Below are 17,642 nucleotides of genomic sequence, written 5' to 3' on the forward strand. Positions count from 1 at the left end.
GGCTTTACAACTTTCACAGAGTTGTGGAGTTTGTTTGTTCCGCAAACCAGCCGAGAGCCCCGTGTGCGCAGCCCCGCGGTCCGGGCGGGGGAGCCGCATCCGCCGGGGCGGCGTCTGCGGGGCCGGGGCCGAGCTCGGCGGCGATGGGGCCGCTCCGGGCGCTGCTCCTGGAGCCCATCCCGGCGCTGATCCCGGCGCTGATCCCGGCGCTGATCCCGGCGTTGATCCCGGTGTTGATGTCCTCGCTGATGGGCACTGCGGCCGGGCGGGTGAGCGGGGCCGGGCGGGGCAGGGGCGCTGCTCCCGGGGCGCTGCTCCGGGGATGCGGGAGCGCCCCGGGGGAAGGCGGGCGGGCATCGCCTGGTGATGCCGCTCTGGAGGCAGCGTCTCACTGCTCCGTGTGCCTTCCATTTGTCACCTGTTCGCCCCTTGTCCCTTTTTACCAGTCCCTTGTCAACTATCCCTTGTCACCTGCCCCTTGTCTCCTGTCCCTTGTCACCTGTCCCTTGTCGCCTATCTGTCCCTTGTCACCTGTCCCTTGTCGCCTGTCTGTTCCTTGTCACCTCCGTGCCCCCGGGCTTGGGCTGGATTCACCGTGATCTTCACAGCAATCTCAAGTCTCGCTCTTTAAACTTCAAAGCTCAGCCTTTGTCTGTGGTGTTGTTACTTGGCTTCCCAAAGGAATGACTAATAATTTTTCCCGGATTTTCAGCGGAAATAAGTTGATTTTCCAGGCTTATTTGAATATTTGTGAAAACCGTGGCGAGCATCCTGGCTAGTGCAGAGTGTAAACCCAAACCTATATGACATTGTTTACACAGGAAGAACTTGTGCTCCATTGGCTCCCTAGAACTCTTCCCTATTTAAATAGGAAAACCTTTTAATTTGCATGAAGATCTGATGTGCTGCAGCTGTTGCTGTTCCCCTCCACTGCAGCAGTGGCTGTCCTGTTCCTTTTCCAGCTGCTGCAGCACTGTCTGGCACTGAGGGTTTGTAACTGTGCCAGCCAAAGAGCTCCCTGGGATCTGTTTTTCTTCTACTCAGTGTTTTCTGGTCTGGTGTATTGATAGCACTTTTCTGTCTGGTTTTAAAATGTTCAGGATTGTGATAAATATGGAAGTGTTGCTGAGATGTCCAGGTCACTGTGTTCTTATGGGATATTTATGTTATTTACATGTTTATTTAATCATAGGAATTTAGACTGGGTAAGCAAAGGTTCAGTGAAATCAGGTGAGGGTCAGAATGTGTATTGCACCTGGAATGGCACAGTGGTCTTTTCAGGAGTATGAGGTGCTACAGTGAGCTGGTAATATATGAAAATAATAATTTTAACTGTTTCTCACTCATTTTTAATTCAGCTCTGGTTTTAAGGTGAGAGTGTTTTGAACCTGATTTACTGGACACCTTGCAGTGGATTGGAAAAAGCAGACAGAGAAGGGACAGTCCCAGGATTGCAGCAGAACTTATCACTAGAATTCAAGTTTGCCATGTTTCATGTTGAGCAAGGGGCTGTGGTTCAAAAGGAATTAGCTCTCTCACTCTAAATATGACTGAAACAGAATGATGGAAATAATGACAGAAACTTTCAGCATCACTTTTTGCACTGTGACAAAATAAGGAAAAGCTTATATGTAGTTAGAGAAACAAATACAGTAGTTTCAGTGATACCACACCTGCCACAGAACTGGAAAAACCCCATGCCTGTTACATCAATTTTTAACAGTGATTTGTTACAGAAAACTTACTTTATTTTTGAGGAGACAAACTGTCAAAGCAATAGTTCTTCAGTGACACTTCTTGGGATTTTTCTCATTCATCTGGAAGTCTCTGAAAGTTCCCAGCCTCAGTCCCTGTGTTGGACACAGGAACTGAACATTATTTTTGCCATTTTGAACAATTAAATCACCAAGCTTATCAGTAACAGCCTGATGCTTTCAAAGAGAAGAACTGGTGAAATATGTATGTTTTTCCAAATACATATATGATAAAATATACCTTATCTTCCTACAGACTTGGACTAATATAATTTTTGCCTGTTGTGAAGAGCTTCCATGTTCTGTGCACCCCCTGCTTTCTCAGTCTGGGAAGGTGGTTTCATATTCTGGTGGTGAGTGGCACTGAAGCAGAATTCCTGGCAGTCAGAAAACAGGCACTGTTTCCTCAGGGAGAGGGGATGTGGAACTGTAAATCTGCTGGTGTGTGGCTGTGCAAGGACTCCTGCTGTACAGAAGGAAAGTGTGACATAGGATGGGAAAATAATTCACATAATGGACCAGAGTCTTTGAGAGATTGTGCAGCACAGCAGCTTTGAAAGAAACTTCATAGTTTGAGTGAAGTTGGTAGGGCCTGATACAACTCCAGCTGATTTGGGTGATGCTGGTATCTAAACTTCAACAGAAGTAACTGGTAACTAAACTTCAACAGAATTTGTTTTTAAATGAGAAGTTGAAATATTTCAGACAGAATTCTGTTTTTTCCTGCCTCCAGCAGGTCTGGTAGGTCAGCAGATAGTGTCTGTGTACCTCAAGTTCTTTCCATAGAAACAGATGTTACACCAGAGACCTCAGTGACTTCATTGTGGTTTCACATGTGAAGAACATTGTACCCAAATGTGGTTCCTCTGCAGACTCCTCTGACTGACAGCTTAAGTTTGAAGGCAAATGTATGAAGAGGAGATCAATGTAGACATGTGAATTAGGATTAAAATACATACTTATAAATCTTTGTTTAAATGGCCTTGAGTGAAAACAAAAATGAAGATGAAAATGAGTGTTATATGAATGGATTTTTATAGATTCATCCATTGTCCTAACATGTTTTATTTTTATTATTTAAGATACTTAAATTTAATTACACATAAAGCCCTTTCTGTTGGTGTGGAGATTACTGTTAGCCCACTCTTCTCCAGGGACAAATTAGGTCACCTGTACAGTAATATCTGCAGTGCAAACAGGAAAATGATCCAAGAATGCAGGAACTCCAGAGAGTCTGGAGTCACTGACTTTGTGTGTGCAACTTCTTAGTTATTGCTTAATGCAGAGGCATTGCAAAAATCTCCCTAGTGAGTTATGAAGCCAAAGGCAAACACAGTTTACTGATTTCTATGCCAAAATGCATTGCTTAATTTGATGTGCATAGAGCTAGACTAAATTTCATGTTTAAGAATGTTTGTGCCTCTCCTGATAGACAGAGGAGGCATTTTATTTCTTCTTGTACCTGGTAAATTAAGTGAAGTCCTCCAAAGTCTTCATTTTGTCCTTATAAATTTCTTTTAAGTCAGCTGCCCTTAGGCTTACCTAGACTGAGAAGTTCTGAGCCTGTAATGCAAAATGTGCAGCATCAGCTTGGTTTCCCCTCACACAATCTGCTTGTGGAACACTGAATCACAGTAAAACCAGGATAAAAGAAGGTCTTGTGGGAGATACAAACACTAACAAAGTGCAAGGATTGTGACATAGAATCTGGCCTCTACTCATCAGTCTTCCAGTCCAAAGTAGCCAATGCATCTGGATGCCAGACAGAAATCTTAGGTGGCCCAACTCAGACTTTAGGATTGGTGACACTGCTAAAAAATTGGGGTCTACTAAAGGAATGGAATCCTTCCAGGGCAAACCAAGCTGAGCACGTGTGTGTGGCTCTGTGTGTGTGTAAATTGGGTCTAAGCCAGTCACAACTCCCTTTCAGTTTCCCATAATGTTCTTTGAGGAGATTTGGGAAGAAATTGTCAATTATAATTCACTGAGAGCCGCAGCTCATCAGATAAAATTTCAGGGAGATTGTATCAGACAGCAGAGAGATCCTTCCAAGCACAACTTCAGAGAAACAGCTGTGAACCCAGCAACTGACAGGTTTTCCTGTGTCTGCAGCTCACAGGGCAGGATTTACAACAGACAGGGAAGAGCATGAGATAAGAACTTTTCTTTTATTTTTTTAGTCCAGGAAACCTCACCAGCAGGGTCATTTGTGATGTGGTTTATTGTATTTCTCCTTTTTTTCCCCCGTGTCTGCTCTTGCAGCAAAGCCTTATGTTTTGAAAAGGCTCTCAACTGCTTGTTTTAATGAGGTTGATCATAGTGACTGCAAAAACGGGATGACAACACTTGATCTTTCCTCTTCTAATAAAAAAGTAACTTAATGAAAAATAATTTTGGTGAGAGCAGAGCCCTTTTCTCCTTCATCAAATTTTAGTGTCAGCTCAAGTTTGCAAACAGGATGATTTATCACGGTCCATCCTATGATTTCTAGACTTTTCTCTGCCTTCACATTCTCAGAAAAGGGTTTTTTTTGACACTGACCATTGAGTAGGTTGGCAAAATCCTGTTTCTGATCACAGCTAAATGAGAGGTAGAATATTTCAATGAGCTGCATAAGAAATGCTGAATTCCTTTAAGCAATTGCAGAGGGTGGGAACCATTAATCTCCTTTGTCGGTAACGTAAAGCCACAATAGATATTCAAGATGTTTTTCAGTAAGGCGGAAGGATATTTTCATTACCGGCCTCCCAAGATTGTGTTCCTGTTTTGACTTCTCATTTTAGTGATGATTCCTCTTAATGTGTGTAGATCATGCATGGAGGAATCTCTTCAGACTGCAGTGATGCCTTAAAGCTGAGCAGTGCCACATCCTTTTTTAACAGTGCCTTTTTGGTCTAGCAGGAAACTCCTACGCTTGTCCTACCTAACAGGAGCCCTTTTTAAATGATATGTTTTTCCCTTTCAAAATCGTTGGTCAGTCATTAAATAATTTGACACTTGTTCATCGAGCTGTGCTGATCAGTGTGAGCTGAAATGAGGCACCCTGTATTTCATGGTTGTCTCTAATGCATTTAACCTGTGTATTTGTCTGCACCTTCTGCAAAGGTGCTGCTTCTCAGAAGCAGCCGTGCAGATTTTGGAGACATCATTTCAAAACATCAAGGCCTTTCTTGCTCAGGAAGGAATCACAGAGTATCTGGAAAGATAAAAGCCTTTTCCCCTTTTCTCTGGAAAGATTTACGGAAGTTTTTGAGCCACTTTATAGTAAATGTTTCTCCCTCAAGCCCACAGGTAGAAATTTAGGCTTCTCTGGTGTTTTGTCAGCTGTTGTTTGAGCCATGGCAGCTGAGGATGAGGCACTCAGCCCTTTGGTTTGGGGGATGCAGTAGTGACTGGCTGTGATGCTAATCCCGTAGTTCCACTGCACTCTTTTGAACCTAAAACCTGGAGAAATCCCTTTGTTTGTGGTGGTGGATCTTTGGAAAACAGGATCCTCAAAACGGTCACATGCAGCTCGTTAGCTGTTCATGGCCCTGCAGCCTCCAGATCTGCTCTGTGCCGTTCCACTGGAGCTACACGGGTGCTTTGGAAAGGAAGGTGCTTGTAATTGCACTGCTCTTTAGGTATTTGTCTCTTTTGAGTCTCTAATTCAGGATCAGAGTGGACTCATGACTTCCCCTTGATTTCTCCTAGGAATATTCATTACCTTACACACCACAGCTTGCACAATGCAACGATCCCAGCACTGAATTCTATGATGAAGAACTTAATAAATGCTGCAGCCAGTGCCCTCCAGGTAGGTTTTCATACAAACTATTACTTTACAGAGCCAAATTCACTCAGTTTTCAGATGATCACAGTGTATTTTGATTATTTATACATTTAAAGTGCATCAGATTTTTGCAGTTGTAATGCATTCTTCCTCAGCGAAGACAACAAAACACTATGACTGCAAAAGACCTGCAAAAGAGACTCCCTGTCCATCAGAACTGGAATTCTCCTACAAGGTGGACTGGGCTGGGGCTTACCAGGAGGTTGTTTCTGAGCTTGTGTAAGCACAGCTCTGCATGAGGTGTTCATTAAAGTAATTTAAGTAATTTTAGTCAACATTGGAGGGGAAGCAGCAGCTCACTAAGGGAATTGCAAAAAGTACGCAACACAGACCCTAGCCCACTAATAAAAATATAAATTGTGAAACAGGGCATGAAGTAAAGCTTGGTTTCTGTACTATGATAATATCACTTATCTAAGGGGCTTTCCATTAGACAGGTCACTCTGTCCTTGCTCATTGAGGGAGTTGTTGTTTTTTACTGTAAATCAGACACTGCAGAGCACTGTCAGGCTGGGGACAGGACTGCAGACACTGTCTGCTCTCAGCTGTCACATCTTACTCTCCAGGAGTGATTATAAGTGACCTGTAGTTAGCCAGAGTCATTGTCTGTGGGATTTGGGATTGGTTTTTTGAGGGGTATGGTAATGTTCTTTGGGGATTTTGGTCATAGAGTTTTTGCAATAAGTTGCAACTATATTATTATATTAGATACAGAAAAAACCTGCCTTTTTTTTCTCCTTACATGCTGAGCAAAGAAAATTTGTCTCCATAAGTGCTGAGTGTCTGTCAGATCCGGAAGTTTAAACAGGAAATCAGTATTTGCTGAAACAGCTGCAGTTTCTTGAATTAACTGAAATTATCTAGACAGATCTGTCAAACTTCCTTTGTTCATGACAGATGAAAGATGAGAATTCACCAGTAAAACTTTTCAGTTGTGTTATGTAGTGTTCAGTGAATCAGCCTAGATCATTAGCAAGATGTAGGATGCAGAATGTAAAACTTTAATTAAGTACAGGGAAAAACAAAGTCTTTGGAAATAATTAATTTGGTACACCTCCAGGGCCTCTTCTTTTGAAAAACAGATTCTCCAAGCACCTCTAAATTTTTTTCAATGTTATTCCTGCTTCCTGAGTATGTTTTCCAGGATATTTTTGTAAAGGATATGAGACATTGACTTTTACCTTCTTTCTCCTTTCACATGAACAGGAAATGGCAATTAAGATGTTTCCTCCAAAATTAATGTTGGAACTCATATTTACATGCTCCATCACTGTACTAAATGTGAGGAATAATACAAACTCTGCTGGTGGTCAGACACTTTGGAGAAAGTACCTGTGACAGTTTTTGACTTTGTCTGGAGTGCCAGTTGTGGTGGTGGGAAGGGGGTGCTGATCATAGTGCCACTCCTGGAGAAATGTCCTTAGACAGAATCACAGAATCACAGAATTTCTAGGTTGGAAGGGACCTTTAAGATCATCGAGTCCAACCCATGTTCTAACAGCTCAACCAGGTCATGGCACTAAGTGCCACATCCAGTCTTTTTTTGAACACATCCAGGGATGGTGACTCCACCACCTCCCTGGGCAGATGATTCCAGTATTTGACCACTCTTTCTGTGAAAAACTTCCTCCTTAATTCTAGCCTGTATCTCCCTTGGCACAGCTTGAGACTGTGTCCTCTTGTTCTGTCTGTTGATGCCCGGAGAAAGAGACCGACCCCCAGCTCACCACAGCCACCCTTCAGGAAGGTGAAGAGAGTGATAAGGTCACCTCTGAGTCTCCTTTTCTCCAGGCTGAACAACCCCAGCTCCCTCAGTCGTTCTTCACACGGTTTGTGTTCCAAGCCCCTCACCAGCCTTGTTGCTCTCCTCTGGACACGCTCAAGCATCTCAATGTCCCTCCTAAACTGAGGGGCCCAGAACTGGACACAGCACTCCAGGTGTGGCCTCACCAGTGCCGAGTACAGGGGAAGAATGACCTCCCTGCTCCTGCTGGCCACACTATTCCTGATACTAGCCAGGATGCCATTGGCCCTCTTGGCCACCTGGGCACACTGTTGGCTCATGTCAGCCGACTGTCAACCAGCACCCCCAGGTCCCTTTCCACCTGAGCACTGTCCAGCCACGCTGTTCCCAGCCTGTAACGCTGCAGGGGGTTATTGTGGCCAAAGTGCAGGACTCGGCACTTGGACTTATTGAACTTCATCCCATTACATTCTGCCCATCCATCCAACCGTTCCAAGTCCCTCTGCAAAGCCCTCCGTCTCTCTAACAGTTCGACACATGCTCCCAGCTTAGTGTCGTCTGCAAATTTGCTAATGAAAGACTCTAAACCCTCGTCCATATCATCAATAAGAATATTAAACAGAACTGGTCCCAGCACAGACCCCTGAGGGACACCACTGGTGACTGGCCACCAGCTGGATGCAGCACCATTCACCACCACTCTCTGGGCCCGGCCATCCAGCCAGTTCCTAACCCAGCACAGAGTGTTCCTATCCAAGTCACGGGCTGCAGCTTGTCTAGGAGTGTGCTGTGGGAGACAGTGTCAAAGGCCTTGCTGAAATCCAAATAAACAACATCTACAGCCTTCCCTGCATCCACTAGGTGGGTTACTTGGTCATAAAAGGTGACCAGGTTGGTTAAACATGACCTACCCCTCCCAAACCCATGCTGACTGGGTCTGATACCCTGGCCATCCTGTAAATTCTGCATGATGGCACTTAATATAAACTGTTCCATTATCTTGCCAGGGACTGAGGTCAGGCTGACTGGTCTGTAATTCCCAGGATCCTCCTTCCCACCCTTTTTGTGAATGGGTGTCACGTGGGCCAGCTTCCAGTCATCCGGAACCTCACCAGTGAGCCAGGACTGTTGGTAAATGATGGAGAGTGGCTTTGCAAGCTCATCTGCCAGCTCTCTCATTACCCTGGGGTGGATCCCGTCAGGTCCCATAGATTTATGAACATCCAAGCATTTCAATAGTTCTTTGACTGTCTCCTCTTGGATAATGGGGAGACCATTCTGCTCTCTGACACCATCAATCAACCCAGACAGACAGATATTTTGAAGGCAAGTCATCTTCCCACTAAAAACTGAGGCAAAGTAGGCATTAGGCACTTCTGCCTTCTCCTCATCTGTAGATACTAAGTTCCCTCCCTTATCCAATAAAGAACTAAGGCTGGTCTTACCCTTCCTTCTACCATTAATGTATTTGTAAAAACATTTTTTATTGTCCTTTACAGAAGTCGCCATTCTAAGTTCAAACTGAGCTTTGGCCTCCCTAATTTTTTTCCTGCATGCTCTAGCAGCACTCTTGAATACTTCCTTAGAGACCTGACCCTTCTTCCAAAGCTGATACATCCTCTTTTTATTTCTGAGTTCCTTCAAAGCCTCTTTGCCCAGCCAGGCTGGACGTTTACCACGTTGACTTATCTTTCGGCACACAGTCTGTTCCTGTGCCCTCAAGATCTCTGTTTTGAGGCATGCCCACCCTTCCTGAACTCCTTTGTTTTTAAGGGCTGCCTCCCAAGGGATGCTCTGAATAAGTCTCCTAAACAGGCCAAAGTCTGCCCTCCGGAAGTCCAATGCAAGTGTCTTACTAGTGCTCCTCCTGACTTTACCAAATATTGAGAACTCTATGATTTCATGATCACTCTGCCCCAAGCGACATCCAACCACCACATCTCCCACCAGCCCATCTCTATTTGCAAACAGCAGGTCTAACATAGTCCCTCCCCTGGTGGGTTCACCCACCAGTTGCGACAAAAAATTGTTCTCCATACACTCTAAGAATTTTCTGGACTGCCTCTTTACTGCTGTATTAAGTTCCCAACAGATGTCTGGTAGGTTGAAGTCACCCACAAGAACAAGGGCTGATGATCCTGAAACATTACCTAGCTGCTTATAGAATAAGTCATCTACCTCTTCTTCCTGGTCGGGTGGACGATATCAGACTCCCAGCAGGGTGTCAGCCTTGTTGGCCTTCCCCTTAATTCTTACCCATAGACATTCAACTCCATCTTCCTTAGTTTCATTTTCTATGGCATCAAAAGTCTGCTTAATATAAAGGGCCACCCCTCTACCTCTTCTTCCTTTCCTGTCTCTTCTGAAGAGCTTGTAGCCATCCAGTACAGCGCTCCAGCCATGTGAGTCATCCCACCATGTTTCCGTGATGGCAACTAAATCATAGCTCTGCAGTTGCACCATGGCCTCCAGCTCTTCTTGTTTGTTGCCCAAGCTGCGTGCATTGGTGTACATGCACCTCAGCTGGGCTACTGACTTCACCCCTAACTTAGCCTTGCTCCTGCTGGCCACACTATTCCTTATACTGGCCAGGATGCCATTGGCCTTCTTGGCCACCTGGGCACACTGTTGGCTCATGTTCAGCCGACTGTCAACCAGCACCCCCAGGTCCCTTTCCACCTGAGCACTGTCCAGCCACGCCGTTCCCAGCCTGCAACGTTGCAGGGGGTTATTGTGGCCAAAGTGCAGGGGAGAGAGCTCCAGATGGTCAGAGGGTACAGGCTTATACAGGGGAGGCAGGGGCTGGGGTGGAGCACCAGGACAAATGGGCTCAGGGCACAGGGGTAGAGTGAGGGGGAAGGCCAAGGGGATACATAGAATTTGTTTCTAACAGAAAGGCATGCTGGCAGAAGTCCTTTTCCCCACCATTACAAGGGAGGGTAACACCTTCGGGGTTTTCCCTCCAAGGCAGTGTTGTGGACTCCTTCCCCATCAGCCTCCAGTAGTTTCAGAAACTCCCTGCTTGGCTCTGTTAGGGCTGGCTGGAGAGGTGAGGGAGAAAGAGTGGGCTCGTGTCCCTTTCACATTGACAAGTGGAGAAGTTCTAATTCAGGCCTGTTTGTGATGTTACTTGACCTTGCCCTCCTCTGCCTGTAGTAGCAGCAAGGGTCTCACTCAGGCACATCATTCTGGCACGTGCCTGACTTTGGCTGTGAAACACCTCCATCATTCTGGCACGTGCCTGACTTTGGCTGTGAAACACCTCCACGTGTTCACCACAAAACCTTGCTTCTGCAAAGGTAAAATATTTGGGTTTTTTATTGTGGTAACTGCACCTAATATGTGCTGAGGGGTTTTGTTCAGGATTGAGGCTGCCTTGTTTTGAATGTGTCTGGAATCACTGAACCAAGTGTAGGAAAAGGGGTCAAACATGGATGGACATAAATCAGACCTTCCCTGTAGAGACATGTAGTCCTCTACATCAATGTGTGGTGTATGATACCAGTCTGATAATCTCAGTGAAGAGAAAGCATTCTACAGCTCAGACTGAGACTTAATTCCTAGTGATCTTTTCCAGTGAGATGATTTCTCTGATTTGGTTTGGGTTATTTTTTTTTAATAGGTCAGTATAGGACAGGGAGCTGCAGTCACACCGTGGACACCAAGTGCAGCCCCTGCAGACCTAAAACATACACAGCCATCTGGAATCATTCTCCACAGTGCTTTGCCTGCTCACCACCCTGCAGGAAAGGTAGGCTTGGATTAGTAAAGAGGCTTGCTCAAAGACTGGGCTTGGTTTAACTTTTTCTCCTAAGAAAACCAGGAGATTTTGTCAATCACTTGTATAGGCCTCATGCTTTTGGAATGTGTAAGATTTAGGGATAGGAATCAAGGAAAAATCTTGCAGGGAGCGCTGGCACTTTTTCTTTTTAAGTCCTAAAAATGAGACACCAATCTTACATTATTAAAAACTAAGGCACTACATCACTAAAATATTCCAAATGCCATCAGTAGAATGAGCTCCTCCTTATCCCATCAAGAGACCGTAACAGCTGACTTGGACATGGGTAAATGGATAATTACATTTCCAGCATCCTGTCATTTCTCATTTTGTCTGCTGAAGTGACAACAGCAAACATGGGTTTATTTTGCAAAATAAACATGGGTTTATTTTGCAAAGCAGCAGTCAGTGAGAGCACACTGGTTCTGTTCACTGAAGCAGCTTACAGTACCTAAGGTAGAACGTTGTACCAACACCTGGACTTTGGGCTAATAGATCCCCTGCTTTAATGAACTCAGCCATGCTGTTCTCCATCATTGCTAATGGAAATTGGTGTAGAACATTATGTACTTGATTCACTGAGAAGGAAGTTTTAAGGATACAGTCTAAGTTGAAAGGACCCTTGGTCTTGTCTAAATAGATAATCTTACAAAGCTGGTTAATTACAATATGAAAATATCTGTAGTAAAATCTCCAAACATATTCAATACAGTGACATGATCTGCACATCTCAGTGTGGCCCCCAGGTATGGCAGTGATGAACACAAATGGCCACGATTGGGGTTATGACAAAATATAACACAACTGCAGGCACAGAGTTTTAAATGTGCACTCTGCAGGTGCAAATTTCTCCTTGCCGAGAGAGAAAAAACTCTTCTGAAAATGCAGACATTGGGGCATATAACACATTTGGTTTATGGTGCTATACAAGCCCAAAAACTTGTATGTGAACATCACCTCATGTTCACTTAAAACATTGCAGGCTGTGATTTTAAATGTTGCGAATGACTTCTTGCTTTGTTTTTGTTTTAAAACCAGGGCTTGTACAGAATCAAACATGTACTAGATCCCAGGACAGGATCTGTAGCTGCCCATCCCACAAGTACTGTATTTCCAAGCTGGATGAGTACTGTGAAATGTGTAGAACACATAAAAAATGTGGCAAAGGCTACCGGGTTTCCAGAAGAGGTAATTTGAATTTGAACACTCTGCTTACTGCACAATTACTCTGGCCTAATTCCCTATGACTGTACATTCCTTTTAGGGTTTATTTTTACATTCTAAGCAAGGGGGCACTAACCAGAGTATCAGTATTCTCCAGAGGTATATCCAAAGTGACAACATGTTGCAATTTCTTACTGCCATATATCATAAAGTTCCCAATCCAACTTAATCTTCGTTTTGCTCTACTGGGTTATTTATTCTGTACAAGTGACTGAGATCCAAGACCACTTAATCACCCCTTAAATCCTTGAAAAAGGGCTTCAGGTGGAATTTTGGGTACAGTAAAGAATGATGACTCTATGCTGTCCTGCAGAATTGATCTGGTTTTATTGGTTGATGGAATCTACCACCCTGATAATGCATCTGTCTCAAAATGATAAATCATTTAATAAATATACAAAACACTAAATATTTTTAAAAAATTAGGAATAATTTTGAGAAGATGCAGAGCTCAACAGTATGGTAGTCAGTGCAGTGAAAAGCTCAGCTTTGTCTGCAGCACCACATTTGAGCCTTTAATGGCACCAAACTTACAGCTGGTAATCTTTTCTTCGGGCTGGGTGCATCAAGTGGATGTCTTCTGTGACACTTATAGACTGCATTTTTGCACTGCTGCTGTATCACTGCTAGATCTCTTGCAGACCCTGATTATTCATTCTCGTTCCTCACCAGATCAATAACTGGAGTTTCCCTCTTTGTTTAAAGGGACAGACAGCACAGACACAGAATGTGAACCTTGTCCTCCTGGCACGTTTTCCCCTGAGGAATCCTACAGCACCAGCTGCACACCCCATACCATGTGAGCCAGTGTTCTGTCCTACAGCAGCCTTAACTGTGCAGGGCTTTCTGTTGTTCCTAACTTCTCTTTTTGTCTCTTGCAGCTGTAAATCAGTGGCTGTCCCTGGGAACAGCAGGAATGACACTGTTTGCAGTGGCTCAGGAACAGCCACAGTTCTGCCTCACACCATTTTGAACCTACTTGTCACCCAAAGCCCAGCTTCCCACAAAGCTGAAATAATAACTCAACCTGTCATGTTAAACTCTATACCTGACCTGTCCCACATCACTGGTGAGATTTAACTCATTTAAAGTCACTTTTATCTACTCAGGAACCAAGCTTATAGTTAGTTCTCAGTGTCTTTCTAAAACCAGTCACCTGTACCCAAACAGAACCTCAGAAGAGCTCAGGTAATTCAATGTGACACAGCTTGTAGTGAACTGCATTTTTACCTGGCAATCTGCCTTCTGTGGTCCTTGTAAATCTGGAAATATTTCTAAGAAACCCCAAACTAGATTATACAAGGCATTTCCTGATAATTGCTGCTATAGTTGGTAGAAAAGTTTGTATCTTAAATTCTGGACTGAGTCAAACCTGACCTGGTGAGAGGTCTGTGAGTCTTTTGTCAGACAGAAGGTCCTGATAGCATTCCCAGGTGTGGATGTGCTCTCTCCTGTTCACAGCCCATGCAGAAGGCAGAGATGTTTAGGAACATTTTGAGCTACTTGGCCTTGTATGTGACAAACTCTTGCTTGCCCAGAGAAATACCTTTTGTGACCAAGGCCAAAAGTCTGTCCTCACTTTTCAGGAGAGGAGAATTCAGTTTTATGAAGTGGTGGTGACTGAAATGAGACCTTGGTGTCTGACCTTGGTGTCTGACAAATGTGAATGTCAGACATACACTATACTTGTAAATTTAGCTTTTGTAGCAATGCTCAGAAACTGCAAAACTACCTTTTTCTAATTAAATCCTTTATTAGATCAAGCTGCTAAATAATGTCTTCTTTTTATTTATTTTCAGGAGCAGTAGCAGGGCCATTGTTTTTGATCCTGATAATTGGTATTTTGGGGTATTGCTTAGTCTCAAAAAGAAAAGGTAAGATTCATGAAGTGAAAACAAGCAAATCTGTAAAAACTGCAAAGTGTTGCCTTATTTCCCATTAACCTGAGCCTGGTGTTTGACTGAAATTAGTGTCTTAGAAGATGCCAGCTTTCTTCAAATCTGTCTGGTTCCTCAGATTTTAGGTAATTGTCTAAATACACAAAGCCTTGGAGTTGGATAACTGTGCAACAGTTGTGCTTCTGCTTAAGCTTGTTAAATATTTGGTACTTCATCATTTAAATATTAGACAATTTCAAGTGTTATAATTAAACAGACATGAATGTGGTTTATTGTCATCAATACCTTTTCTCACTGACACTATATAAGAAAAATTATGAATTAATGCTGAGGCTTCTCTTTGTTTCCTGGCTAAATTTAAGTCACAAAATTAATGCAATACAGGTTTCAGTGTTTTCAAACTGTGTGTAATAAATGTATATTTGAAGTTTATTCTAGGTGCAGGGGATCACTCAGCCTAGTTTAGGGTGCAGCTGTTGCAAATGGGTCAGGTTTGGGTGCTAATAAACTGTCTTTGCTCACTGGCAGCCCTTGTGTACTCTGCAGCAGCTACAGAAGCAGATTTGGTGAGTCCTCTCTTTCCATCTCTTCCATTTCTTTAAAAGTTACACAGAAATCATAAACTCTCACCTAATTACAAGCAGAAGAAAACTGCACAGCAGCAGGAAAACTGGAGTGAGAACAGGGTGGTTTGGTCCCCAAGCTAGGGCGTAAGATGTACCTTATATATCCCAGATCATGTCCCACCCTCTCTATGTGAGACTAAAAACAGCAGTAAAACCCAGGGAGGGTTTTGATAACTAAATTTGAAAACTAAATTTGGTCCCTAAGTAATCAGAGTAGTGCTGTGGGTGCCTTCAGGAAATGGGTTCATTTTGTTGAACCCCTAATGAGCTGTCATGGACTTTACTTGCACCCATCACTATGCAAATGAAAATAATTATAGAATGGCTTGGATTGGGAGGGACATTAAAGCTCCTCTAGTTCCAATCATCAGTGGTTTCTTTAGCTGCCAAAATACTGACCAGTTCTTTGCTAGTGGGTTGCTTGTTTGTTTTTATTCTTTTTTAATATTAACATTTTGCATTTCTCTGCAAATGTTCCAGCCTTTTTCCCCTCCAGAAAAACAGTGTGACAAAAAAGTCAAAGATACAGAATTGCAGAACTCCAGGAATTCTGAACAGGAACAACAGCATCTCTTGGAAACTTCTGGGTCCAGCAGTAGTATCCTGAATCCAACTGGATCTGCAACCATCAGTGTAATAAGTAAAGAGAATTATGAAAATAAAAACTCAGGAGGATTTCAGCAGCAACATTCACCTTCTGAAGGTTCTCAGTGCCTGAGTGGAGACAGACACAGCTCTATGAGTTCAGGTAGTAATGATTCTGAATGATCCAGAACCTCTTGAAATTTATCAATTATGAGTCTTTTTAGGAGAAGTTTAAATGGCAGGATAAAACATCTGAGTCCTGTTCAGCAGAGAGAAAATTCAGTAACTTTTGAAAAGAAAAAATGATTGTTTTAAGTTGCCATCCTGAAATAGAAAAGAGAGTTTCCTCAGTGGACAAACAGGTATTTAGGGGCTAGGGGATCAGGTGGTTGGCACTTACCTGTGAGTGGGAGTAGAAGCCAAAGGGAGCAGTTACAAAAGAACATTGTCTAAAGCATTTGAAATAACAACAGATGGGCAAGGAATTGTTTGCAATCCAGGTCTCTGCACTAATTTTGGTAGCCTTTTTATTTCTGGAGAGATACGTGGATTTCATGGTACCAAAATATTACAGAACCAACTCAACCAGTTTGGCTAAATTAAGTGAAGCAAAAAGATATTTAGTGTCTATTTGAACTGTAAGTCAAAGAGCTGGATAAAGAATCCAGCTGCCCTGTTGTGGTGTAATTCTTCTGTGTTTTGTGTTTATTTGACAGAACATTCTGGTAACGGAGGAACGCAGGTGAATGTGACGTGCATTGTTAAATTGTGTAGACCAGACTGCAGCTCCCAGTGCCCTGAGCAGAGGAGTTCAACCAGCAGGGATTATGGGCACACTCCCTGGGGTTCCCCAGCAGGGGAAGAGACCTTCCTTTCAAAAGAAGAAAATGCCTTGAACAAAGAAACCGAAATTCACATGGCAGTGGAAAATGAGGACAATTTACTTCAAGACTTACTTCCAGAAGAAAAGAAGGTTCCCCTAGGTATTCAAGATGCTGGGATGAAAACCAGTTAAAGGAAATGACAGATCATATGCTGACTGACTGATAAAATTAATCAAACCACCTCTCATCTTATAAAACAAACATTATGGTAAATGTAGCTTTCTTACAGAGATTTGACATTTCAGATGAATATAGACACTGATGCTTTTTACTGTCTTCTGTTGCTTTGCAGCTTAAAAGAAAAAGCATTGAAACTTTTTAAAATCGAATGGCCAACTCCTGCCTAAGAGGACCTTGATCAGACTTGAAAAGGAATATTTTTCAAACTTTGTGCCATTAAGTTTTCTCTTGAGACTTCTTGTGATGATGACTTTTATTCAAGGTCTGCCTGGTGCCAAGAACATGGCTGTGACCAGTACTTCTAAGGGACTGGAATTAAATTATCATTCTTTCAATGCTCAGGAATCATCTATTTGATTTAAATTTTAAAGATATCAGTTCCTATCCCATATTTTAGTTGTCATACTTTCCCTCATCCTCCTGGATATTTCTTTTATTATTATTCACTTGTTTTTTTTCTCATTAGCAGACCAATTTCTTAAGTACATATAGGATATCAGAAAGTGAAATCTTTTACACAAGCTTTTTTTTACAACTAAAAAAACTTTTTAAAACTTTTTCAGTCTAAACAACAGCATTTCATTGCCTGTACATAGTTCATTTGGTTTTAGAAGGGAAAACCTAGACTGAACTGTTGTTATCTTGGAGTAGGAAGTAAGTTCCTTTTGTTGACAACTCTAGAGTTCATCACCTTTGTGTCCTGGCTGAGGTGACATGCTTCCCCAGTTGATCCTGACCTCATTTTTGAGGTAAACCATAAATCCAAAATATTTTCCCTGTGTTCAGTGACTATTAGAGCAGATCCCTGTGATTATCTTTGCCAGATAGCTCATTGCCCTCAGGTGGCAGAGCATCATCTGTAAGAAATGGAATTTACTCAAACCTCAGAACCTGAAAATCCTGTTCTCCCTCACTACTTGATGATGCTGGAGCTCCAACCCCATCTTACAGAAAATTAGTGGAGGTTCTCCTTGAATGAAGTGGTTTGGAAGCCAGTATTTAGGAACGCACTTCCCATAATTATATTTTACATCTGTGACTTAACTGTCAATTGTGGTGGCTGTGTTCAACCAGAATCTGCAATCCAGTCTGAATCCCACGGGACTGAAGTCATACAGTGACACATAACCCTCG

At 43.0% G+C, this 17,642-nt stretch overlaps 1 protein-coding gene across 1 annotated transcript; it reads left to right on the forward strand.

Moving 5' to 3' along the window:
- Positions 1-95: 95 nt before the first annotated feature.
- TNFRSF1B (TNF receptor superfamily member 1B) lies at positions 96-16,849 on the forward strand. The gene is made up of 10 exons (XM_009095723.4): positions 96-269; positions 5,448-5,550; positions 10,953-11,081; positions 12,150-12,299; positions 13,041-13,134; positions 13,217-13,404; positions 14,135-14,209; positions 14,762-14,799; positions 15,340-15,607; positions 16,161-16,849. Exons 1-10 carry the CDS (start codon positions 144-146, stop codon positions 16,457-16,459), a joined length of 1,470 nt encoding a protein of 489 aa, XP_009093971.3. The 5' UTR covers positions 96-143; the 3' UTR covers positions 16,460-16,849.
- The last annotated feature ends 793 nt before the right edge of the window (positions 16,850-17,642 follow it).

The sequence above is a fragment of the Serinus canaria genome, chromosome 21, assembly GCF_022539315.1.
Source record: "Serinus canaria isolate serCan28SL12 chromosome 21, serCan2020, whole genome shotgun sequence".
Lineage (NCBI taxonomy): Eukaryota > Metazoa > Chordata > Aves > Passeriformes > Fringillidae > Serinus > Serinus canaria.